Source organism: Sciurus carolinensis, chromosome 17 (assembly GCF_902686445.1).
Source record: "Sciurus carolinensis chromosome 17, mSciCar1.2, whole genome shotgun sequence".
Classification (NCBI taxonomy): Eukaryota; Metazoa; Chordata; class Mammalia; order Rodentia; family Sciuridae; genus Sciurus; species Sciurus carolinensis.
In genome coordinates, this window is record NC_062229.1 from 18,075,516 (window position 1) to 18,102,126 (window position 26,611).

At 50.2% G+C, this 26,611-nt stretch overlaps 1 protein-coding gene across 1 annotated transcript; it reads left to right on the forward strand.

The window, feature by feature from the left end:
- On the forward strand, positions 1–26,129 carry LOC124968441 (adhesion G protein-coupled receptor E2-like). Its single transcript, XM_047530899.1, is given in 21 exon segments — positions 1–97; positions 1,643–1,693; positions 1,843–1,962; positions 2,465–2,620; positions 10,173–10,208; positions 10,211–10,303; positions 10,872–11,018; positions 11,438–11,584; positions 11,692–11,738; positions 11,848–11,925; positions 12,327–12,504; positions 15,123–15,230; positions 15,563–15,786; positions 15,963–16,142; positions 18,306–18,503; positions 19,711–19,946; positions 20,928–20,994; positions 21,629–21,720; positions 22,728–22,896; positions 22,979–23,083; positions 25,187–26,129. Coding segments are annotated over 21 exon segments (2,472 nt in total). The 5' UTR covers positions 1–66; the 3' UTR covers positions 25,196–26,129.
- The last annotated feature ends 482 nt before the right edge of the window (positions 26,130–26,611 follow it).

Sequence of the window (26,611 nt, forward strand, 5' to 3'; positions counted from 1 at the left end):
GGAAGTATTCTTAACTCAGACCAGAACTGAAAGTCCCCTGTGCCTGGACTTGCTGGCCTTTGCACCATGAGAAGCAGATGTCCAAGACTGCTGCCAGGTAAGTCCAGTCATGACCTTGGTGACAGACAAGAACGAGAGCCAGGGGCCACCCCTCCAGTCCTTTGCTTCATTTCTGGCTTGTTTCTCACTGTCCCTACAAGAGAGAGCAGAGAAGATAGTTTTAAAGGATATCAGCTCTTTTTTTTTTTTTTTTTTTAATTAAGTTCTCCAAGGAGAAAGTTAGTCCTGGAAAGTTACTCCCTAGTGCAAACTTTGGGACTTAGTGGGAATTCCTCATTATATTCCCCGTAGGCAGCAGGTTCCAGACCTTGCTAGGCTCAGGCCCCGTCCCCTCCCCCAGACCCTCTGGGAGGTGCCGCCTGGGCTCTCTCTGAGGAATGGACAGGTCCAGAGAAACAGGACCAATGGGGCACTATACAGAGAGAAGGAAAGACGATTATTTTAAGGCTATGGCTCATGCAATTGTGCAGGCAGAGAAGTCCAGGCTCTGCCAGGTAGGTGGCAGGTGGAGACCCAGGGAAGAGCTGATGTTGCAACTGGAGTCCAAAAGCAGCCCAGGTGCACAACTCCCTCCTCCTAGGAGGATCAGTCCTATTGCTCGTAAGGCCTTCTATGGATCAGATGAGGCCCACCTACAGGATAGAGGCATTCTGCTTTACTCCAAGTCTCCACATTTAACGGGGTCTCATCTGAAGAATGCCTCACGCCGGCATCTAGTGTTTGACCAACTGTCTGAGTACCACCTCTAGATAAATCGAGAAAAAATGAACCATCAAAACTCCTAGACTTTATTTTAGGGATAGATAAACACTCTTCATCTCCTTGCCTGTCTCTCTCTGGTGAATAGCAAGGAGATATCTAAGGCCCTTTGACTTGAGGCGGGTCCCCCAGGATGTGCCCTGGGAGGGGGCAGCTGCCAAGCGTCAGGAACATCAGGAGGAGGGGCCCCTCCAGCCTGAGCCAATATGCCCACAGCATCTTCCTGTTGGGGAAGGGAATAAGTCACCACTGGGTCTCAGGACAGGCCATGGGCTGACAACAGTGGCATCGGATGTGGCTCTCAGGTGCCCCAGTCACAGTTGCAGCCTGGGTGGCTGGTGTGGTGTGTGTCCCTGAGAAAGGGGACAGGGCCAGAGAGCCTGAAAGACCAAGCTGGGGACCTGAGAGACCCGCCGGTCCAGACCCTTCTCTCCTACCTAAAGAACACGATGTGCTAAACCCCCAGACACATTGGGGTTTGTTTCCACACAACCCTAGGAAGTGGGGCCATGTCGGCCCCATTCTGCAGAAAGGGAAACTGAGGCAGGGGCAGGGAGGTAACCTGCCTGTGCTCCAGGATCTGATCCAGGGCCGCCGGGCTCCAGCCTCCTGCCCACGGGCCAGGAAAGCCACGGCTGGAGCCCAGACCTTGCTAGGCTCAGGCCCCTTCCCGTCCCCCAGACCCTCTGGGAGGCGCCACCTGGGCTCTCTGAGGAATGGACCAGGTCCCAGCCCCGGGTGGGTCCGCGGCCCCCTGCCCTCAAATGCACGGCCTTCGGCCTCCTCTCCCTGCTGGGCCTGACCCGCCCTCTCTGTGTCGCAGCCCTGTGTGTCCTGCTGAGTCTCTCGAGAGCCGGAGCCCAGGACTCGGAGGGTGAGTGTGCTGGGAGCCGTGTCCCCAGCCGGAGCCTGGGGAAGGGCCCCTCCCCCAGCCCAGGAGGAGAGAGGCCTCCCCACAACCCTGGGTGCTCCTCCGGGACCACATTGCCCCCTCCCAGCCTCTGACCAGTCTATGCCCCACAGCCTGTGCCAGCTGGTGCCCTCCGCACTCGGAATGTGTCAATGCCACCGCCTGTCGCTGCAAGCCAGGGTTTGCTGCTTTGTCTGCAGAGGTCTTCACGGACCCCCTGGAGATCTGTGACGGTAAAGAGGCTTGGGGCGGGGCGGGCACACCAGAGACTGCGGGGCATGGCCCAGTGCCAGTGGGGTCGTGGGTAATGGTCAGGGTCGCGGCCTTTGACCTCGAGACCATCATCAAAGACAGAAAAGAAAAAGGAAACAGGAAGAAGGTGGAGAGACCAGGAAATGTGCGTGGCTTCCTGCAGAGAGAGGACCTGGGCCCCAGGAGTTGGTCTCAGTCTGCCCTCAGGTCTGGGGAGGGTGACATTGAGCTTCTAGTCCACTCCCCACCTTGGCATTGTCCCCTGTGTCCAAACCGGGGGTGTCAGCCAGAGGACTGAGATGAACAGAGTAGATTGTGTGGTCTTCAGGAATGGCTTGCTCCAGCCACAGCACAGCCTCAGCAGTACAGCCCAGGATTCTCTCCAAGAGATTCTAACTCAACATCAGACCCCATGCTGGGGTCAGGTAGGGGACAGGAGTCTCTTCCCTTTGGGAGGTGACCCATGGCCCTATTATGTTGCAGACATCAACGAATGTGGGCCACCCATGAAAGTGTCCTGTGGAAAATTCGCAGACTGCCAGAATGTGGAGGGGAGCTATTACTGCACTTGCAGCCCAGGATATGCGCTCCTTTCTGGGGCAAAAACGTTCACCAATGCGAGTGAGAACACCTGTCAAGGTAAGGCCCGCCCCTCGCCCGCCCCTGGCATGAAGATCAGGACACCAGGGCTGCTCCGGGGCAGCGCCCAGTTACTGCTTCAGCACCTGGACTCGGAGACGGGGCAGCTGTGCCTGCACCTGCCACCAGGGGAGGCAGGGGGTGAGGGCCAGGGCCCTCTGGGACCAGCTGCCTGGGCCCCATCCTGATAGCTGTGCCTGTGACGATGGCCAGGGTGCTCATCAGGAACCCTGTGAACTTGTGAGATGTGATGACATCATTGTGATTTTTTGTTTAAAAAGAAAAAAAAAGCCCTGCACAGTGATCTGTGCCTGTGCTCTCAGCTACTGGGAGGCTGAGGCAGGAGGATCACTGGAGGCCAGGAATTCAAGGCCAGCCTGGGAAACAGAGAAAGACCCTGTCCCAAGGAGGAAAAAGTGGGGGGAGAAGTAAAAAAAAAAAAAAAAAAAAGAAAGAAAAGAAAAGAGAAACCACAGGAAAGAGCCCCTATGTTCTAAAACTAAACACAAAAGCAGAGGCTGGGGTGCAGCTCCGGGCAGAGCACTTGCCTAGCAGAGCAAGGCCCTGGGCTCCCTCCTGGCACTGCCAAAAACCAAAACCAAAGGTGGCTTTGCTCTCAGTTCACTGTGTGACTTCAGACAAGTCACTTCACCTCTCTGTGCCTCTGTTCGCCCATCTGTAGAAGGGGAGTCGTGGGCTGGGGCGTAGCTCAGGGGTAGAGCACTTGTCCAGCAGGCGCGAGTCCCTGGGTCAGGCCCCAGCACCAGGGGCGGAAGCGGGGAGGGGAGCCATAGGTGCTTCCTCATAGAATTGAGGGACATGAGGTCCAAAGGCACTTGGCAGGTCCTGGTTCACAGAAAGTGCTATTTCAGCGATGGCTTTGGACTTCAAAAGGGCCTGGGCCCTAGGAGTTGCTCTCAGCCTGCCCTGAGGTCTGGGGAGGGCGATGCTGAGCTTCCAGCCCACCCCCACCTCAGCATCCCCTGGGTCCAGATCCAGGGCTGCAGCCAGAGGACTGAGATGCGCAGGGACCACCTCACGTCCTCCATGCCCCCAGTTCACAAGGGTTGGGGTCCAGAGAGATACTCCCGTGGCATCCGAGGGCCAAGGCCCTGGTGTACCCATGTGGTGCCCGCTGCACGCACACCGTCCCACCAGCACAGAGAGGCAGGGTGGTAGGAAGGCCAAGCTCAGATGCAGGGATCAACTCTTGGGGTCCAAAACCTGGATTGGTCATCAGTTAGCAGCATCGTATCAGCATAATCGCTTCCTCTCTCTGAGCCCTGGGTATATCCTGCTATCCTGCCCCCCAGGAGCCTGGAACCCCCGAGATCCCATGAGGGCTGTGGCTGTCAGTGACTGGTTTCTTGGGGGATCCGGGAGACGGGGAGGGAAGCCCAGGATTGTGTGTGAAGTGTGGAGCGTGGTGCAAGGACCCCTGGGGCGCCGCCACACCCAGTCAGCTCAGCTCCACCTCAGCCCCTCCACCTGGAGCACGTGCCTGCAGCCAGTCCTACCAGCTGGGAACAGAGGAGGAGACATCTGATCACCCCGTGGGGGCAGGACAGGGGGCCCTTAGTGTGCATCCGCCCCTGTTCCAGGCCGGTCTGCTGCTGCTTCACACAGCCCAGGTGAGCAGTATCCTCCAGGTAGACCAGAAGCCCTCCCTGCCTCATCCTGACTCCATGAATCCTTCTGGGCCCTAAGAATCTTTGTCCCTTTCTGGAATACCCCGGCCCATTCTGCCATGAACTTTTACTCATTCCTGTCTTGGGTTCTTCTGAAGCTGTTGCTGTTAGCCTTTCACCTCCAGCTTCTGTTCTGTGGGTCCCTGGGACTCTCATAGGGGACCTGCTGCATGAGCATCTTCCTCTCCTATTTAGAGAACAGAGAGGGACGAGATGCCAGGAAGCACCCAGGGCCTCAGCTGGGGCTGCTGGGAGAAGCTTCCGCATTTCTTATCTGTGGCCAACTCTGATAAGGGGGATCTTCTGCCCGAGGAGGAAGCAGCAGACTCCCCTGGAGACGTGCTGGGGCACCTGGGAAAGGCCCATCAATGTCCACCTGCATTGCTGAGTGTCACACTAGGAGCTGGGGGTTTCTTGGGGATGATCAAGGGGTGCATTTGTGCCACGTGAGGAAACAGAGGTGGAAGCTGGCAGGGGGCTGGGGCCTGAGCACCTGGGTTTTTTGTGTTCTATGTTTTGTTTGTTTGTTTGGTACTGGGGATTTAACCCTGGGTGCTTTACCGCTGAGTCGCATTCCCAGCCCTTTTAATATTTTTATTTTGAGACAGGGCCTCGGGCTGGGGAGATAGCTCAGCTGGTAGAGTGCTTGCCTTGCAAGCACAAGGCCCTGAGTTCGATCCCCAGTACTGCAAAAAAAAAAAAAAAAAGAGAGAGAGAGAGACAGGGCCTCACTAAATTGCTTAGGGCCTCGCTGCTGTTGAGGCTGGTCTCAGACTTGCCTCAGCCTCCTGAGTCACTGGGATGATAGGCATGCGCCACCATACCTGGCTTGAGCACCTAGCTTTTGTTCTTGTTGCTGCTCTGTGGCAGGGGTTTTCTAAATTATTATAAAATATGCATACCATAAGATGTATCATTTTAACCACGTTCCAGTGTACTAGTTCTGTGGCACCGGGGACATTCGTGTTATACAACCACCTCAGTCATTCCTCTCCAGGAATGTTTTCCTGGGTTTTTTTTTTTTTCTTTAACTGACAAATAAAAATATTGTACATATTCATCACGTACAGAATGATGTTTTGAAATAGGTATGCATACCGGGATGGCTAAATTGAGATGATTAGCGTATGCAATGCCTCACCTGCTTATTTTTGTGGTAAGAACACTTCAAATCTAATCCCTTAGTGATTTTTCAAGAATACAGCACATTGTCCAGACCCAGTGGTACACACCTATATTCCCAGCAGCTCGGGAGGCTGCTGAGGCAGGAGGGTCACAAGTTCAAAGCCAGACTTCGCAATTTAGCAAGGCTCCAAGCAACTTAGTGAGACCCTGTCTCAAAATTAAAAATAAAAAGGGCTGGGGATGTGGCTCAGTGGTATTTGAAGACAGTCTACTGCCTTTTGTCACAGCGAGGGATGCCAAGCGTACTTTTCTCTGCCTGCTCCCCACACGTGTTCCCACCCAGTTCCCACAACGGCCATTCCAACAGGCGTGAGGCCATGATCCGTCACCCCTCATTTCTAGTCCCCTGATGATCAGCAATGGCAAGTGTTTTCTTCTATGCCTCTGGGCCATTTGCCTGCCATTTTCTGAGAAATGTCTATTCAGGTTATTTGCCCATTTATGAATGGGGTTAATGGTTTTCTTTTTTTTAATGTTTTTTAGTTGTAGATGGACACAATATTTATTTATTTTTATGTGGTGCTGAGAATCAAACCCAGGGCCTCATACATGCAAGGCAAGCGCTCCACCACTGAGCCACAACCCCAGCCCTGATATTTGATCAAGCTCCTTATTATATTTTCCATATTAACACCTAATAAGATGTGTGGTTTCAGCATATTTCTCCTATTCCTTAAGTTGTCTCTTTACTCTGTTGACCATTTTCTTTGCTTTACAAAAGCTGTTAGTTTGCTACAATCCCATTTGTCCACTTTTGTTTTGTTGCCCGTGCTTTTGGGGTCCCATCCAAAAAACCACTGGCCAGATCAAAGTCATGAAGCTTTTCCCCTGTGTTTTCTTCTAAGTAGTTTCACAATTTCCAATCTTACATGTCACTATTTAATCTGAGCTCATTTTTATGTGGTCTGACATAAGGGCCTGGTTTCCTCCTGCGTTTGCATATCCAGTTTTCCCAAGACCGTTTATTGAAGAGTTCTTTCCCCATTGTGCGTTCTTGATCAATCAACTGTAAATATGTGGATTTCTTTCTAGGCTTTCTATTCTATTTCCTGGGTACGTGGGTCTGTTTTCATACCAGTAGCACCCTTTTTTGACCACTACAGCTCAGCTCTACAGTACATTTTGAAGCCAAGGGATGGGAGATCCCCAGCTTTGCTCTTTCTTGAGCACCTGGCTGTGTCCTCAGGGGTTAATGATGAGTGTTGCTCTGGGAAGCTCTTGGCGATGATCCCCACCACCACTGCTTTGGCATCAAGGGTGGCCATCACTGCCCCTTTCTCTGAGTGGAAACCACCCGTAGGACCCCAGTAGTGGAAAGATTCCCACAGGGGAGGGTTCAGGGATGGCTGAGCCTCACTGCCACTCAACGATGGAGGGGGAGATGTAGATCCCTTGCTAGGCCCCCTCTGGCACAGAATCTGAATCTACATGTCCTTGGGCTCTGTGGTCCTCGGGACTTCCAGAGCAACCCAGCCTCAGCAGGTCCACCTGGGATCTTAGTCCTGTCTGAGTCTCACAGCAGCGTCAGGTCAAGCACTGGGATCCCTTCTCTGAGAGAAAACACAACTTTGGGAGGTGAGCCTTTGTCTTGTTGTGTTGCACACGTCAACAAATGTGGGCCAGGCATGACGATGTCCCATGGAAAGTAGGCAGACGTAGCGGGGCCAGAGCAGAGGGGCACTACTCCGCACACGCAGCCCAGGCTGTGTGCTCATTTCTGGAGCCAATTTTTTTTATTAATGACAGCCAGAACACCGGCAAGGTGGACCCTCCCCTCAGCCCCGCTCCCTATCGTAAGGTTTGAGGTTACCAGACCCTTTGCTGTGACATCTAGAAGGAAGAACCCTGGTTACAGGAGAGGTACCCTGGTCTGAGACAGGCAGGTGTGCATGTACCTGTCCCTACACAGAGGTAGCATGAAGGCCAGAGGCAGGCCCTGCAGCTGGCTTCCTGGGTCCAAATCCCGACTGCACACCTGTTAGCTGCATTTTATTAGTCAAAACACTCCCTTTCTTCGAACTTGGTTTAACCATCTGTATTAAGAAGATGATAGTAACAGTGTCTACCTCCTGTGTCTTCCAGGAGGATTAAGAAAATTACAAGTGCCTTTAAGAGAGCCTGGCACATGGTGGGTGCTTACTCATCTTAGGCGCTTAAAAGCATTATTCCATGGTGCACCCACTTAAGGAGTTGCCCAGGGAGTTTGAGTCTTCCTGGGACCATGTCCCTGCTACTCAGAAGAAAGCTATTTCCACACAATTTGCTCCAGTCCTTGCCAAGGTCTTGCCTGACTCATGATCCCCAGGAGGAATAACTCCTGTTCATCTTCAGCTTTGCCTCCATTCCAGAGCAAGATGGTTAGACAAAGAAAGCTGCTTTGGGCATCCATGGGGCCAGATGGAATCCAGCAATGGGCAGGAAGGAGCCAGGACTCACCAAGAGAAATGTTAGTGCCAAGGACAGAGAGAAAAAGGAGGGTACATGAAGGTAGGAGGTACACCAGGCTAAACTGAGGATACAGGGTCCCTGTGGGTGCGCATTGTGCCATGTGTACACGCCCTGGCCAAAGGAAAATGCTTTGCTATGAATTGTCAAAAAGCTCCTCCTCTCCAGGAAGACACAGCCACATGTGATGCCTAGAAAGTGGGTGGGTTTTCAGCTCCTGCTTATGCATGTGCTTGGGCACCCTGAGGCAATGAGCGACCTAGACAACTGCACCTAGGGGTCGCAGATCCTTCTAAGCACAGACCCTCCTTCTCAGATGGTGGCTGTTGTTATTGAGGAGGTGCATTGCTGGGTTAGAAATAAGCCAGGGCTTCAGGGGTGAAGGACAGAGCTCATTCAGGTGGATGGGCACAGGTGAGCAGGGGTGAGGTCCCCTCCCAGTGGACTCCACAGGGAAAGAGCCGACTTCTGGTTTGGAAGAACCCTGCAGGTGAAGCCTCTGCTCAGTGAGGGGCTCAGCTGGGCCCTACTTCTACCCCTCCTCACCCTTCAACACTATGGTCTCCACTGCACCTGAAGATATAGCCACTGACCTCACAGTCCAGGAAGCCTACGATGGGCAGACCTGATACCCACTCCCTGGGTTCCTTGCCCCACCCTCTCGAGGCATCTGAGAACTGTGAAAGACACTTGGCCGCCCATCCCCATTCACTCCCCAAGACCCAGAACCTGCGCAGAGGGCCACTTCTGGACTTTCAGGACACCCTGCTGCCCAGCTGGCATCCTTTTTCCATGAACCGAAAGCGGGTGGAACTCAAGATATTCCAGGAGCCCGCGGCGAGCACAGTCCAGCGCCATTCTGTCCTCTCGCACTGTTAGTGGCTGCCGGGATGAGACCTGACCGTTCCCACAGGGGCTCAGCCACACCTGGAACACTCTCTGGTCCCCCAGCCACGATGGACCCAGGGACCCGGTCCAGAAATACAGGAGGAAGGAGTATCAAGGGTAGGCCCCAGTTCCAGCCAACACTCCTGCGGGGAGAAGATGCGTTTCTCAACCACTAGCTCCTCAACCTCGCCCTTCTTGGCCACGCCCCCACCAACCGTGCCCTCGTCAACCACGCCCACCAACCACGCCCTTCTTGGCCACGCCCTCATCGGCCACGCCCTTCTCCACCGCTCTGCATCATTCATTTCACTGCCCTGCTCTGCATCCTGACTCCCCACTAACTTTGGTCCACTTGAGGGCACTGGAGGATGGTGTGGCAGGGGTGGGCAGGGTGACATCGAGTTGGGTGGAGGAAGATGCTCCAGTCTGGAACACACAGCGAGAGGGTGACACCGAAGACTACTGCCCAGCCCCAACCCGCTCCAAAGAAGGTCAACCCAGATCTCAAGGGGATTGACTACTGGGAACAGAGAGATGCTGGGTCCCACTCAGCAGGCCCACAGTTCTGTGTCCCTGGTGGAGTTGAAGGACAGATGGCAGAAGTGCCTGCCACCCCTCCCTATCAGCACAGCTCCACTCTCTGCCACTGTCTTCACCCACAGCTGGCCTGGATAGAACATGGATGCCTTCATGGGGTCAGGAGGACACCAGCAAGGTCCCGGGGCTGCCTGACTGGATGTCGACCCTGGCCTCTCTGGCATGGTCCTCACTCCTGTCCCTGCCATTGATCTTGTCCCAGTGAGCCTGGCTCAGGGGCGGATCTCAGTTCATCTCCTTGGAGCTGGGCTCCCAGAGCTAGTGGGACGAGAGGGCACTGTCCTGCTAGGTCACTAGGACCCCAAGGAAAACTCAGTCATCGAGCAGCCACGCTAGCAGAATCAGGCCAAAGGCCCCCCTGGAAGCCAAGACAGACCCGCCTCGGGAGCTCAGAGCTTCCCAGCACACAGCTCCAGGAGGACCCATCTGGCCTCTGCTCCACGTCCTCAGGCTGGGACACAGGAGGCCATGACACCCTGCCCCAGCTGGGAGCTTCCCAGGGAGGCAGAGGGCACGGGGAGGAAGCAGCGTCTGGAGACCATGCCCACCATGGAGTGCCTCCTTGTGGATTAGGAAAGGCTCCTGGGGGGCCAGCGGGGTCCTCCTGGTGCTTCCATGCCAGGAAACTGGGACGAGCGGCAGCCTGGGCTGACAGCCAAACCCTCTGATCACCAGGCTCGCATATGGCCCAACCAGCCCCCGGAAGCTGCCGGCTGCCGGCATCCTCCACCCTCCCCTTCCTCTTGCAGACGTGGACGAGTGTAAGCAGAACCCCAGAATCTGCAGGGCCACAGCACCTGCACCAACACTCAGGGCAGCTATACCTGCAAGTGTCTGCCTGGCTTTGAGCTCAACTTGACGGACCCGAAGCTGTGCACAGGTAGAGGCCCCAGGAGGACACGTGAGGTTGGACAGGAGCCGGGGTGCAGCCCAGGCAGGTCCTGTGCCGGAGGGGGGCGACCTGCAGGTTCCCACAGGTCAAGGTCATGGACTCCGCCTATGGATTCCGCTCCCAGGAACCTGGAGCCACAGGGCAGGGAGGTCGCAGGGCCTTCTGGGCCCGAGGGTCCTGGTGGAGGCCCCCAGACCTCAGCTCCCTCCTCATCTGTCGCGTGAGAGTAGAAGAGAGAAGCACTCTCAGTTCGGAGAAGGGAGCCTCCACCGTGGCCAGGAAGGGAGCGGCCAGAGTCCTTGGTCAGGAAGTTCGCCCCCTGGCCTCAGTTTCCCTCCTGGCTCCACCTCCTGTAAACTGGGGACCAGGACCTTGCTGTGCCCCTCATGGAGGGAGGCCACCGTGAGGTGCTCTGAAGGGGAAGCTGAAGGTCGCCAGGTGGGGCACAGGCAGGGGTCCTTGGTTGGGGTGGCGACAAGATGGGGAAACGGGTGCAGCTAGTGGGGGCGTGGCAGCCGGTCAGGGGCGGGGCCTGACCCTCTGGCTTCGTCCTCAGATGTGAATGAATGCGCCCCTGGACTCAACCCGTGCCACAAGTCCACCCACTGCCTCAACCACAAGGGCGGCTACCAGTGCCGCTGCCGCCCCGGCTGGAAGCCGGTGCCCGGGTCCCCCAACGGCCCGAACACGACCGTCTGCGAAGGTCCGAGCTCGGAGGCCACACCCAGACCCACAGTCCAGCCTGATCACAGCCCTCCCGGGCACACCGACCAGACCCCGTGCTCGGGCGCCTGCGCCAGCCCCGATGCTCCCGGGCTGCCTGCAGAAAGACGGGGTCCCGGGAAGGAGCTGGGGTTCTGACAGGAGGCTCCGGGGACCCGGGCAGCAGCCAATAACTAACGGGGTGACGTGCTTCCACACCTGTACAGGGCAGGCCTGGGGCGCACCAGGCCTCACATGCTCCCTGACCCCGCGCCCGCCACGCCAGGGTGTGGGTCGCCAGGTGGCAGCACCGCAGCCCAGGCCGGGCACTAATGGCAGGAAGAAGGGGTGGAGCTCGGAAGGCAGAGAGCAGCTGGTCGTGGCTGGGCCAGGGACCGACCCCTCTCTCTGTGTCCCCAGATGAGGATGAGTGCAGCTCCGGGTGGCATCAGTGCCACAACTCCACCATCTGCCACAACACCCTGGGGTCCTACAAGTGCCTCTGCCACCCAGGCTGGGAGCCGATCCCTGGGCGCCTCAATGGCCGGAACAATACCGTCTGCCAAGGTGCCTGGCCTGCCCTGACCCCAGATCCTTACACACACACACACACGCACAAACGCACGCGCGCACACGTGCATTCCTCCTAATGAACCACTGTCCTGTTCCTGCAGTCAAGCCCTTCTTCACCTGGCCGCTGCCCCCCGGAGTCAAGAGCCAGGTGAGCCGCCCCAGCCAGGACAGGGAGGTGGGACTCCCTGGCGCAGTGCCGGTCATCCCTTGGCCCTGAGCCTCCCACCCACCCATGGACCCTCATCTCACCTCCCCAGAGTCTGTCCCGCTTCTTTGACAAAGTCCAGGATCTGCACAGGGATTTCAACCCAATCACAGCCAAGGACACAATTCAGGTAAGGGTAGGATCCTGGGAAGCAGGTGGAGACCTCCCAAGCTGGTGGGCAGCTTTGGTCTGGGTGGAGGGGGACAGGCCCAAGTTCAGTGGGGTCCTGGTCTGATCTGGCGGCTCTCCCAGGGCTGGCAGAAGAGGACACTGGAGGCCACACACCTGATGGACGCCCAGGTGCACTGTCTTTCCTCTTGCTCTGATCCTGGTCTTTGTTTTTTTGTCATCCTTGACATTTAAGGATGGAGCTGACCTCTGAGGAGCAAGGGCCATCCAGAAAGTCCCAAACAGTGCTGTCTTTAACCCAGCTGGACAGTGTCTGGGGTCTGTTCTCTGGGGCTGAGTGGTCAAGCTCTTCACGTGGTCCTTCTGACCCAAAGCCACTGGCTCTGTGCCCCCTTCCTCCAGGGGCTCATGCAGGGGGTGGATGAGCTGCTGGAGACCCCTGGAGACCTGGAGACCCTGCCCGCCTCACAGAAGCACTGTGTGGCCACACACTTGCTGGCAGAGGTGGAGAACGCCCTGATAACCCTAAGCAGGGCTCTGCCTGAGGAGACATCAACCTTCAGTTATTCTGCAGGCACACGTGAGTCCCTGGGTCTGCGCCAGGCTCCTGGTCCTTACCTCACTCCTCTTCAATCTCACTAGAGCTGAGGGACCACAGCTGTATCTCAGAGTGACTCACATAAGCAAATTGCAACAACTTAAATGCATAAAACCACAAATAAGATACACTTACAGTATAGTATGAATTCTCAGCGTAAGATAACAATAAAGAATTTTAGGTAGCAAAATTGAAAAACAGCTTCAAAAACTAATTTGGAGGCATAGAAATTAATCTCACTCAATATTTAAGAAAGATTTGTTTCATTGTGGTAAAATCCACAGAACGAAATTCGCCATTTAAGTTTGCCGTTTAAAATTCACCAGTTCTATGTTTCACTGGAATCAAGAACATTCACAAACTTATGCAGCCACCCACCTCCATTTCCAAAACATTTTCACCACCCCAAAAGCAAGCATGGTACTTCCTCAGCTGTCATTCCTCACTCCTCCCTGCCCCCAGCCCTTGGCGTCTGCTAATCTGCTTGCTGTCTTAATGGATTTACCTAAACTATGCATTTAGTATAAATGCATGCATACAATATGTGACCTGTTCATCTAGCTCCTTTCACCTGGAATAATGCTTTTGAGCATGGCATACCATCACTTCATCCCTTTTCATGGCTGAGTATTATTCCATCTTATGGGTGTTTTGTTGACCCATTCAGCCACTGATGAACATATGGGTTGGTTCCACATTTTGGCTATTGCGAATAGCGATGCTAAGAATATTGATGTATGAGTGTTTGAATAACTGTTCTCAGTGCTTTGGCGTGTCTACCAAGGAGTGAACTCACTAGGTAACCTGGTAGTTCTATGTTCAGTTTGGGGGGGAACCGCCAGACTGTTTGCAAAGTGGCCACACTATTTTATATTACCACCAGAGGGGCGCAAGTGTCCCTCTCCACAACCTCAGCAAAACGTGTTACTTCCATTTCATTTGGTTTTTATCATGGCCTTTGTAGTGTATGCGAGGTGATGTCTCCTTGTGGGTTTGACTTCTCCCTGTTGACTGGTGACGTTTAACATCTTTTCTTGTGCCTCTGGGCCATTTGTGTATCTTTGTGGAGAAATGTCTATTCAGATCTTTGTGCATTTGTGATTGGGTTGGTCCTTCAGTTGTTGGGTCATAAGAGCTTCTTATACGTTTTGACAGCACGTTGAGATGTGCAGTTTGGAAATGCTTTCTTCCATCCCGTTAGATTATCTTTTCATGTCTTTGGAAATCATTTCACTTTAATGTCAGATGTTTTAAATTTTGAGGAAGTCTACTTTATCTATTCTCTCCACCTTGCTTGCACATTCAGTTTCATATCCAAGAATCTATTGCCAAATTCAAGTTCAGAAAGATACCACCGTTTCCTCCTGTGGGCTTCAGTTCTTAGATGTAGGCCTTTGATCTGTGTTGAGTTAACCCTCCTGTATGGTGTGAGGTAGGGGATCCCACTTCCTTCTTTACATGTGAGTATCCCCCATCAGTCACTGAAGAGACTATTCTTACCCACATTGAATAGTCTTGGCCCCCTTGCTGAATACCAACTGACCATAGGTGCATAGGTTTATTTCTGGACTCAGCTTCCCATCTGTCTTAACGTCAGCACCATGCTGTGGTGATACTGCTCATTTGCAGTCGGTTCTGAAATCAGGAGGTGAGTCCTTCAACTTTGATGCTATTCTTCAACAATGCTTTAAGCACTTGGATCTCTTGCAATGCCATGTTAATTTTAAGGCGAATTTTTCTATTTAAGCAAATTAGAATATTAGTGGGTTGTTGGGATATTGCTAGGGATGACCTTGACTCTGTGGATCTCTTTGGGGAGTGTCACCATCTTACCAACATAAAGTTTCCCAGTCCATGAACACAAGGTGCCTTTCCAATCATTTAGGGTCTTTAACTCCTTTCAAAACCTTCTATAGTTCTCCATGTACAAGTCCTGAGTCTCTTAGTGAAATTTATTCCTAATGTTTTGTTAGATGTTTCTAACAGATATGGGTCTCTTATTTTCTTTTCTTGTGATATCTTTGGCATCACAGTAATATTAGTCTCCAGAAATTATTAGGTGGTGTCCCCTCTTCTGTTTTTTGAAATAGCATAAAAAGGATTCATGTTAACTCTTCCCTAAATGGTTGGTGAAATTCACAATCAAAACCATCTGACCTCAGATGATCATTTAGGAGGTTTTTCACTATCAATTCAATCTCTTTACCCAATATAGGTCTCTTCAGATTTTCGATTCCTTCTTGAGTCAGTTTTAGTAGTTCACGGGTCACTAAGAATTTGTCCATTTCATCCAAGTTATCTAATTTGCTGGTGCACAATTGCTCTTACTGTTATAACTTTGTAACTTCAGATTCCATACAGATATATGTATATACACATATGCATACACAACACATATATACACATATATATGAAATCTGAAGTTATGAAGGATTATATACATACATTATATACATATTGTGGTTATAGTGAATTGGAAGTTTCACACATATCCACATATATATCACGTGATAGATGTGATATATATATGTGCATATATAATATTCACATGTACACACATATATTCCTAACATAACTCTTCTTATTCCCACAACTCATAGAACTGTCCCTAAAGGTGCAGAAGCAAGGAGACGGCAATGTCACCTTGAGTCAGAATCAGGCAAAGATGCAGCTGAACTGGAATCTGGCACAGGAATCTGGTCACACAGGTAACATCTGGGATGGGGAGAAGGTGGGAATGTCCATCTTTATGCCAGTACCATACTGTTTTGAAGAGGCCTCAGGGTGGGAAAAGATGCCCAAGGATGTGAAAATACAGAATTAAAGCTAAAGGGTGGTGTGGCGGGGGAAGAGGTCACAAGAGGAGTGTCCCAAGGTGAGGTGCTGGGGAGTGACGTTCACCGAATTGTGCTCCGTGCATGTGTGACCGTGTGACAAGTCCCACCACTGTGTGTGATTATAATACACCAACTCAGAAGACCACCTAAGGAGGAAGGGGCCCTGGTGGAAACCCTGAGACGCCCTTGGCCTCGTCCTGCAGGCCCTTCTGTGGTGGGCTTCATCTCCACTCCAGGGATGGGCAAGCTAATGGCCGAGGCTCCCCTGGTCCTGCAGCCTGAGCAGCCGGTGGCTCCCCATGGGACACACAAGAACTTGCTGCCGAGAGTCTCGCCTGTCCTGCTCTCAGATGTCATCTCGGCCTTTCTGAGCAACAAAGACACCCAGAACCTCAACTCGCCAGTTATCTTCACCTTCTTCCACCGTGTGAGTGCGGTGGGGTGGGAAGAGCCCCAGGCCCGGCACACCTCGTTGTCCTTCTTAACCTTGAGGTTCAGTGGGGCTCCCCCACAGGTGCACCCCATCCAGGAAAGCCAGCCCTTCCCGGGCCAGCCTCTCTGAGCACAAAAAGACCAGCTCACACTTGTGTCCTGTCCCTGTAGCTGGTGACCCCGGAGCCAAGGCTCAAGGTGCTCTGTGTCTTCTGGGACCATGACCAGAATGGATGCGGTCACTGGGCCACTGCAGGTTGCAGGACCGTGGGCACCGGCAACGGCAGCACCACCTGCCACTGTACCCACCTCAGCAGCTTTGCCGTCCTCCTGGTCCTCTACGACGTGCAGGTGAGAGCCGCCCTCAGCCTCATTGCTGCAGAACCCCTCATGCCAACGACCCTGCTTAAGTAAGACAAAGCTGCTCCTCACGGTTCCTGTGGGTCAGCAGCCCAGCTCGGGAGACGAGTTCCTTGCACAGGGTCTTACAAGACTGAGCTGAGCGCATCAGCCAGGGCTGCAGGCCCATCTGGGACCTGCGGCCTTCCTCCAAGCCCCCCGGTTGCAGGCAGAATCCAGTTCCCTTCCCTTAGTAACTATCAGCAGGGGACCCCACTCTGTTCCTAAGCCACCCACACTTCTTCTCATAAGGCCCTCTTGTCGGCCTTCTCACAAAATGCCAGAGTTCCTATCTGAAAACCAGCAGGAAAATGTCCCTCATAGGGAAGCCCTCTCAAGTTTTGAATCTGTTTTCCCAGGAAGAGTCCAGATCTTTATAGGGATCACCTGATTAAACCAGACACGCCAGAATAAACCCCCTAATCTAAAAGCCAACAGATTGAGACCTGACTTCCACCTGCTAAATCCCTCTCCAGCAACACCTAGCTTATCACAGGATTGAAGAAGGTTTGTGGAACAGCAGCGGGTGGAGATATGAAGACCAAGTTAGAATTCTGCTTACCACCAGGTCTGTAAGACTAGGGTGGTCAGGTTTCAGGAAGGTCTGGTGATGGCGGGGGTTAGAGAGGGCCCCGGGAGTCAGGGAGGACCAGGGGCTGTGTTTGCCTCTCCTCTAGCCAGGTGAGCTGGTCACTTCTGCTTCCCCAGGATCAGACTCTCCCTCAGGTGAGCCCATCATGAGCACTTACTGCGAGAACCCTGTGACTAAATCATAACTACATTAATAGAGATTGCCAGGTTTCAACATATAGAGGCTGAACCTGTTAACAACCCCACCAGCATTACATGAAGGTGTGTGATTACTTGCAGACCTCATTGTGGGGCCCTTACCTGACTGAGAGGTAAATATATCTAGGAAAAGATTTGTGTCCTTTTTAGCAGGAGTGGAATGGTTCATTAAGAACCATTTGTATTTCTGCCTGGAGGACTTTTTATTTATTTTTAAATGTTTTCTGAGGAAACGATTTCAAATTTATAGATAGGTTGCAAAAATAAAAACAGTAGAAAATAAATCAGATACGTGATTAAAGGAAGAAAGTTAGTGATGATGGTAGCTTAAAATTTACACTTTACCACCTATTTCTCCAAGTTATCTTAAAACCATGAGAAAATGAAAAAAAAAAAAACAATTACTCTCTACCCAGATGCATCTATTTTGAAATTACCTCCATTTTATTTATCATGTGTACATTCTTTCCTTCTGTTCCTCCTCTGTCCTCCCTCCTAATCGACCAATTTTGTCTTTACACCAAAGAGTCTCAAGTGTGGCATGCACAAATATCACCTGCAGCGTTTGTAGTTTGTTTTCAAACATTTTCTTGGAAAACAATTTCAAATTTAAAGATACGTTGCAAAAACAAAAACTACACAAATAATATCTGCATACACTTCACCCAGATGCACCTACTTTGAAATTTTTACCTTCATTATTTACCATTTGAACATTTCCCCCCTCCCTCGTTTCTCTTCTCTCAATTATACTGAAATAGAATTGATGGTGGGCCTTTTAATTTCTTTAAGACTTTAAGATGATTTTCAGAAAGAGGTGGGAGAAATGTGAAGTTTAAGCTACTGCTATCATTAAAATAGTTTTCTTGTTTTAGCCAAGTGTCTGATTCTAAATGCACAGGATTAGACCCAAAAGGAACAGGTGGTGCTGGATTGAGGCCAGCGGGGTCTGGGATGGGAGGTTAATGCCTGGACATGGAGGTGTAGATTCTGTCTTGTGGCCTTGTGTGACAGGGACAGAGGGACTGTGAGCATGGAGCTTGGCACACACTCACATATCAACACACAGCCTTCTTGTGCCCCACAGTCAGGAATTCCAGGTCTTCTCCTTGAGTAAGGACTCTATATCTGGTCCTTCTGGTAGCTTAACCGATCAGTTCAGAATACCTAAAATCTAATGTTCTGAACCTGGAGTCCTGCCTCATCAATTGCACACATGAACCTGGTCCCTCCATTCCTGAATTTGCTAAGCCAAATGACAAAAATAGCGGAGGGTCCCTACCCCAGAGCAGGGCAGCGACTATGAAGGCTCCTTCCTCTGACCAGGAGGACGACCCAGCGCTGCACGTCATCACCTGCGTGGGGCTGGCCGTCTCCCTGCTGTGCCTGGTCCTGGCGGCGCTCACCTTCCTCCTGTGCAGAGCCATCCAGAACACCAGCACCTCCCTGCACCTGCAGCTCTCCCTCTGCCTCCTCCTGGCCCACCTGCTCTTCCTCACCGCCATCGACAGGACCCAGCCCAAGGTACCTAGGTGTCCCCACCCCGCCCACCCCAGGGGCTGCTGAGTCCACGGAGTTGGCTGCACCGGGCTCCTAATCAAACAGCCTTGGGTCCTGGGGAAGTCTAGGGGTTAGATGCCCATTTCACATCGACGAATTCAACCAGAAAAGGGACCCTGTTTACAACTCCGTCATCTACTGTCGCATGTTGCTTAGCTACAGGGCTTGCGCGGTTGGGCAATTCCTTCATTCTGTGTACCACGTGGGATGAACTGACCGCAAACTTTAGATGGTATCCATCAATCACGTGCCGTGGCCTCCTGATGCAATCAAGAGACACAAGTCGCAGGCAACGGGGCTGGCAGCACACGGCATCCTGTTGTACAGCAAACTTTTTTTTCTGTAGAAAAAGGAGGTTCTACTGATTTTCTAATTTGATGTATTGAGTCTTTCGTTCTCAGAATTTCTACTTGGTTCATTTTTAGAATCTCTCTTTATTGAAATGATCTTCCACTTCCTGTATTTCCTCTCTTAAGTTCATTCCTTACATCTTGTTCCAGCTCTTTCAACATGTTAACCAGGAACTTTCTGAATTCCTTCTCCAGCATTTCCTGTACTATGATGTCCAAGGAGTGAGTCGTTGAAGTGTGGTGGGCTGTCTTGCTTTTTCATGCGGCTTGTATGTCAACCCATCTTATGGGATGATTATCACCTCTGATTTTATGCGAGGGATTATTTAGTGAGCTTCTTTCTCCTACCAGCCCCAGGATGGGTGAATATTCAGCTTCTGACTCTTTTGTTCAATGTGCATCCTCAACTGTTCCCAGGATCAGCACCATTTTGGGAGAAGAGACTAAACCCTTTTAACTACAGTCACTTCTAAAATAATGAGAAAAGCCTAGGGTAGTAAATGTGTAAGCCAGTAACAATCATTTGTTGCCATTTGTAAGTATCAGGTACTGTACATAATTGTATTACCCTACTTTTATGTAACCACAAATGCATGAGCAATCTGGAGCACAGCAGCGCTTCCTGGCTGTGACGTCACTAGGCATCAGGACCTTTCCAGCTCTGTTGTAATCTTATGGGTCCACTGCATATGCAGCCCATTGCTGATGCATTACTGTGCCGCGCCCGAGTGCACATCGGAATCCCATGCCAGAGGGGCACAGGGGGCATCCTGGGCCACGCCCAGACCCTGACTGCTACTCGGGGTCCCTCTCCTCCCCAGGTGCTGTGCGCCGTGGTCGCGGGCGCCTTGCACTACCTCTACCTGGCCTCCTTCACCTGGATGCTGCTGGAGGGGCTGTTCCTCTTCCTCACAGTGCGGAACCTGACGGTGCTCAGTTCCTCCAGCAGGAACAGATTCATGAGGAAGGTCATGTTCCCTGTGGGCTACGGAGTCCCGGCTGTCATTGTGGCGGTTTCTGCAGCATCCAGACCTCACCTCTATGGGACCCCTACTCGGTAAATGCAGATTCCACTTGTCCTTCTCCTCCTGAGCATGTCCATGGCCATCACTCAAATCCAAGTAGCATTTTGAGTATTTCAGAGCTTATGATGGAGGGACACTAGTAATCCTCAGGCACTTACCTGAACTATGCCTCTATTTACTCATTGATAAAATCAGGCTATGCTTTTTTTCTGCATTTTTATTGGTACATGATAGTTGTCCATAATGATGGGATTTGTTGTTACATAGTCGTACATGCACACAACATGACAATGTAACAGAAGTGTGTACTTTCAATGAGTGAATTCTATGGGACATGAACTACATCTCCATAAATCCATGAAAGAGTCATAGTCATTGGATAAGTTTTGCAGCAGACAAAAATATATATATACTGAATCATGCAAGACAACCCTTAAAACCCCATCCGGTTCACAGGACTCTCAAACACTGTGAACGTGTTCACGGACCTCTGCCTGCTTCAGTGCTGATTACCTCAGTGACTCCCATTCGTCTTCATGTCTTCCTTGACATGATTCCCTTGGGGAATTCTCCTTAACCATCTTAATCCCATAGACCCAAAACTTAATATGACAGCCAAGGATCCAGTTTCAGAACTTTGCTTTTTTGTTTTATTGTGACACTGTGTCTACAGTGTGTATCCTCTGGAGGAGAGATGCGTGGCATATAAAACCATGTGCACTTTCTTGATATCTTCAGAGTCTATCACAGAGACACTCAATATTTGTTAAGGAAAGGGAGGAAGAGATCTAAGTAACTGCTCTGTTTCTTCAAGGATCAATGCACTTATTCTCTCTCTTTATTGATTTTTTATTTGTTCCTTTTAGATAGGCATGACAGCCGAGTTACTTTGACATAGCATATATACATGGAGTATGACTTCCCGTCCCTGTGGTTTACAGGATGTGGAGTCACACTGGCCGTGGATTCCTATATGAACTTGGGAAAGTGACATTATTCTCTCTCTTGCTCAGTTGCTGGCTCCATCCAGAAAAGGGGTTTGTGTGGGGCTTCCTTGGACCGGTCTGTGCCATCTTTTCTGTGAGTGATGTCATCAGAGTTCCTCGCTGTCTATCTGAGGGTCATCAGAAGAGCGGGATTATGAGGATAGCAGCAAGAACAGGAATATCCCTGGATTGTTGTGGGTTGGGTTGGATTTTCCAGGACTTCTCCTACATCTGCAAATTCTAACACTACTTACAAATATTCAGACCTACTTCAGTGTGGAATTGATGCTTTATGGGCTAGAATGGAGAGACGATGGGTTTAAATTTTTATTCAACCTTCGCCTTGGGGGTGGGGGTGTAGCTCAATGGCAGAGAACTTGCCATTGGGATTCCATCCCCAGAACTGCAAAAGAGAAAAGAAGATGTTAATAAACCTTCTGTGGTTTCTTCTCTCTCTCTCTCTCTCTCTCTCTCTCTATCTCTATCTCTCTCTCTCTCTCTCTCTCTCTCTCTCTCCCTCTCTTTGGGGGCAGGGGGTTCTTTTTACTTATACATAACAGTAAAATCCATTTTGATACATTTTGTAAGCATGAACTATATCTCATTCTAGTTGGGACCTCATTGTCATGAATGTGCTTGATGGTGGGATTCACTGTGATGTATTGTTCACAGGAAAGTTATGTCAATTCATTCCACTCTCTTTGCTTTTCTTCTGTGGCTTCTTGAAGATCAATTTCATTTTCTTCCTGATAACCCTCTGGATTGTGAAGAGCAAGCTGTCCTCCCTCAACAGAGATGTGTCCACCCTCCAGAACACGAGGTGAGATGGAGCAAGGGACACAACCCCACAGACATGGATGATGCCCAAGAGCAAAGCCATGTGCCTGGACAGCCCCTCTGGCCCTCCTCGGGGGCTTCTGAGTGGCCCGGAATTAACAAGTGCAGATGTGCTTCCATGGCTGCCAGCTCAGACTCAGGACTCGCTGCTAACACCCCAAAACACATCCATCTCTGATCCCAGCTTGTGACCCCTCGGCCTCAGGAAGAATTGGCATAGGTTGATAAGCCATCCTTGGACTTTTCTCAGTGGTTCTACAGCAAAAGTTCAAAGAGCATTTATGTTCTGGTGACAGTCACCACATCTCAGCCCGCACTTCCTTGTCCCACCCTCAATTCAGAAAGCTTCTCACCCGCCAATGTTCCTCCCTCTAGAAAAATCCTAATCCACTCCGATCCTCCGGGAGGCTTGGGCATTCCTTCATTCAGCGTCTCTGTGTAAAAGTCATGCTCTTTCTTCTAGTTTCCTCTCATTAACCTTTCGAGTTTTTCCATATCATTATTTAGTTGCACTAGTCACTTGAACAGACTGTACACTTAATGTAAACAGAAATTTTGTCCTATGTTTGTTTTCCGAGATGGGGTCTCACTATGTTTCCCAGCCTGGCCTCCAATTCCTGGGCTCACGCAATCCTCTTGCCTCAGCCTCCCAAGCAGCACCACTGCCCCGGTTTCTCTGTGTTAATTTTTCTGTCCAAGCCCTAGCACGGGGCATCCTCAGCAACCCTGGCTAATGAAATTTGGGATCTTCATGGAACATCGTAAAAGTTTTGGAACTAACCTTATGAAGTATCACTGTCCTTGGTCCAAGTCAAAATGCTATCCTGGACCCAAAATGGCATTTTTCTTGTGGGATATCACTGAGAGTAAAGTCAGAGCTCAGCCTGAGGAATCGCGTACCGGGGAGGGTAGGTGCCTCCGTGGGTGGAGATGAGAAGGGCCTGATTGTGTTGTGGGTGCATACTAAGCCTCCCTTCTCATCCAACCTAGGCTGCTGACATTTAAAGCAACGGCTCAGCTCTTCATCTTGGGCTGCAGCTGGTGTCTGGGCACTCTGCAGGTGGGCCCCGTGGCCCGCATCATGGCCTACCTCTTCACCATCGTCAACAGCCTGCAGGGTGTCTTCATCTTCCTGGTCTACTGCCTCCTCAGCCAACAGGTACCCCTGCCCGCTCCCACCCCAGCCTTCCCACCCGCACCCCTCTCAGTGAGCTGACCCGGAGCCTGTGTTGCCTCTGCAGGTTCAGGAGCAGTACAGGAAATGGTTCACAAGGATCAGGAGAGCTGAATCCGAGTCCTACACCCTGTCTAGCAGGGCTGTGACTGACAGCTCCAAACCCAGCACGGTAGGGTCACTCCCTGTTCCGAGGCAGGATGTCTCTTCTCCTGTCCACAGACCATGCTTCCTGCCTTCTGGACTCCATCATTCATGCCTGCCTGTCGGCTGGCCTTACAGGATTCCCTCTCCCGCCCTTCCTTCCGCCTCCTTCCCTCTTATTATCATTGTGTCTCACCCCTATCTTTGAGTCTCCTACATGCCTCTTACTCTCATAAAGATCTGAGAGTTGACAGTAGAGTCACCTGAACAATCAGGACAATTTTCTCATCTTGAGATCACCTCACTCATATGTGAAGTGCAAAAAAGTTGATCTCGTAGAAATTCAGAGTAGAACGGTGGTTCCCAGAGGTCGGGGGAGGAAAGGGACTGGGGAAAACTTGATCAGTGGGTACTAGGTTACGGTCAGGAGGAAGAAGCTCTGCAGTGCTGTGCACAGTAGGTCACTAGATAACAAAGTGTGCCGTGCGTTTCAGACAGCTATGAGTGGGCTGGGGTGCCGCTCCATGGTGGTATGTGCAAGGCCCTGGGTTCCGTCCCCAGCACCACATCTTCTTAAAAGCTAGAAGAAAGGATTTTGAAAGTTTTTACCCAAATAAATAATACATGTTTGAGGAGATAGCTATGTTTAGCCTGATTTAAACACTCCACAATATAGACACATATAAAAACATCGCATTATACCATTAATATGTGCGATCTAAATGAGTTTAATTTAAAATTAGATTTTTTTTAATCTTTAACATACTCATACTTGAGAAGTTCCTTTTTCCATGCATGGTAACATTCATAGGTTATGGGATTAGGACGTGAACATCCTTGGGAGTCATTATTTTGTCTACCACCCCGATTACACAGGTTTGGTGTATCTCATGGAGCCGTCCAAATCTGCCTCCTGTTGTAGGTATTTGAATTAACATTTACCACCCTCTCCCTCCACCACAGCCCTAGATATGATATAAATGTTGAAGAAAAGAAACATTGACTTTTTGTGTACAAAATAGGAGGCCACCAGATAGGGAAAGAGGGCTTCTGAAATTCAAATGATCTGAGCAGATGTTTCTACCATCTGTGGCACTGGACCAAGAGAGCCCACTGTGTTGTTTGCCTGATGTCATTTTATCTTCTAGTGTCTCCTTAAACTGGGGGTCTCCAGAGTGGGAATATGCTGGAGTATCTTCCTCCCATTTTGGAATCCCTCCCTTGACTCATGTAATAAAAACAAAATATTGTGTCTTGTGATCAGTTCTGAATAATTTTCCGCAGCACGGCATTCATAAGGCTCAAGTGAAGTTGCCCGTCTAGAACACTAGAAATATGCTGAGTTTCCACAGACCCAGGAGTAAATAACTCATTGGGGAGGGGAAGATATAGAAAAAAAGAATTCAACACTTCTTCCTTTTATAGTAGGTGATGGACGATAGATAACACGTCCAACGTTTCATTAAGTTTCCCGCTGCCCTTGGACGTGACCCCAACACACACCCTGAAGTGGGGGAAGCAGGATCCACCTTTGCAAAGATACATTTCTTTTTGTTTTTACAGCACATATACTTGCTCTTATCTTCTGTAGCTTAAATGTAGGGAGAGGAGACTTCTGAGAAAGACCAGGATCAGCAAAATGTAATCTGAGGGCCTGTTGATCGTGCCCTGAGAAATCCACTGCGCAAGAAAATTTTGTGATTGAAATCTTCTTTTGAGGTGTGCGAGTGACATTATACCCCATCAACATATATGATCACTATTTGTCAATTGAAAATTAAAATTAGGGAGCAGGATGGTGGCTAAGATCTTCCAGTGATCATCCACCAGGCAAACAGGCTCAACAGCTATAATTTAAAAATTTGGTGTGTATATTTGAGGTTCGCAATGATGAACATAGGGTATATACAGAAAACACAATGTTACTATAGTAAAGCAAATTAACTTATCCATCATCTCACATTTTTTTTGACATGAGCCGCTAAAATCTACTTATCTTACAAATTTCTTCTTTCCTTTTTTAAATGGAACTTGTCAGTTATCATTCTACAACCTTACATGTCATTTTTAAATAATTATCATTCCAGATTAATTAGAAAGATCATCTGAGCTACATCCTCTTTTCCCACGGGAAATTTGAACATTTTTTGAGCCATTAGGACAGGACAAAAGACTTTGTGCTGCATGTTTCAAGAAATCCATGGTGTCGGCAGCGTGAAGGGATTCTTGGAGGGCGTGACCGACACTCAACTCCTGAAGAATCAGAAATCTATCTGTGCCCAACACGGGTGCCGAGCAAACTCTCAACATCCGGAGAGCCGACTGCAGCCCGATTCCTCAGTCCCTGTGTTAAATGTTATTCCACTGCCTCCCCTTCCTACAAGGCCTCTTCCAGGTGCAAAAATCCTAGAAGCAAGAAAACCAGTCCCAGGATGCTCATATCAACAACATTCAAAAGGACTGGAATTTGCTTTAAACTTTTTAACAAAAATCAGAAAAGATTTTTATGGAAATTTTGTGGTGTCTGCAAGGCATGCTCTATGTGGGACTTGGACTTTTCAGGATGTGGAAGGCTCCCCAGAATGCTGCATCCCACTTAAGATCTTTCATAGTGGTGAAGCAGAGGCCAAATTGCCAAGAAAAGAGATCCCAGATAATTTCAGGACAGACAAGTTCATGAAGTCAGGAGGACGAGATAAGACTGGGCAGATGGGGAGATGGGCCCCTGGGTAACTTCCTGAGCAGTAACTGTACAAACAGTATCTGCAGAGATTTGCTAAGAAACTTACAAAAAGGCTAATTTTATGTCAGACCTACATGACTGGGGGCCATACCTCTCCAAAGAAGGAAAGATTACTGATGGACATTTTGATTGGACTAAAGGCTGCGTGAACACCTTGTGGACACTGAGGGCCTTACCCAGAACTGGGCAGAGGCTGACTTCCTTAAACCTGTAGATCTACGTAAACCCCAGACAAAGCCACTCTTCTGTATTCCTCCTTGGGACCCCCTCCCTCTTGGGGAACTCTGTTTTTTTTCCTATTACTCTAATAAATCCTGTTACTTTGCTTTCACCCTTGTATCTATGTATTTTATTCTTTAAATTTATGAGATAAAGAATCCAAACCCACACTCTGTGCTTTATTAGTAATCCTGTTTTCATCTTGACAATAATATAGATCAGAATTTTTACCTTAAATAAAACCTACTAAATATGTACATGCTCCCAATATTCTAAATAAAATGCAGATACATATTTTTGCATATGCTGAATGTTTGTCTGTGGGTAGTGAACTTTAGAACAAATTTTGTTTTCTGCATTTTTGCTTTTGGCATTTTTTAAAGACTTTAGGCAATGGGATAGATCAATTCTGCAATAGGAGAAAGCCGGTGCTGTCTCAGCAATCATGATGCCTCTGCACACCACATCACAAAGCACTGGATAAGAAAGAAGTTGGGAAATACGCAGGCAGGTTAGGCATAAATATGTCAGAGTTGTTTCTTTGGAACTCTTTAATTATACTGTTACAGTAACCAATGAAAATGACATAAAACA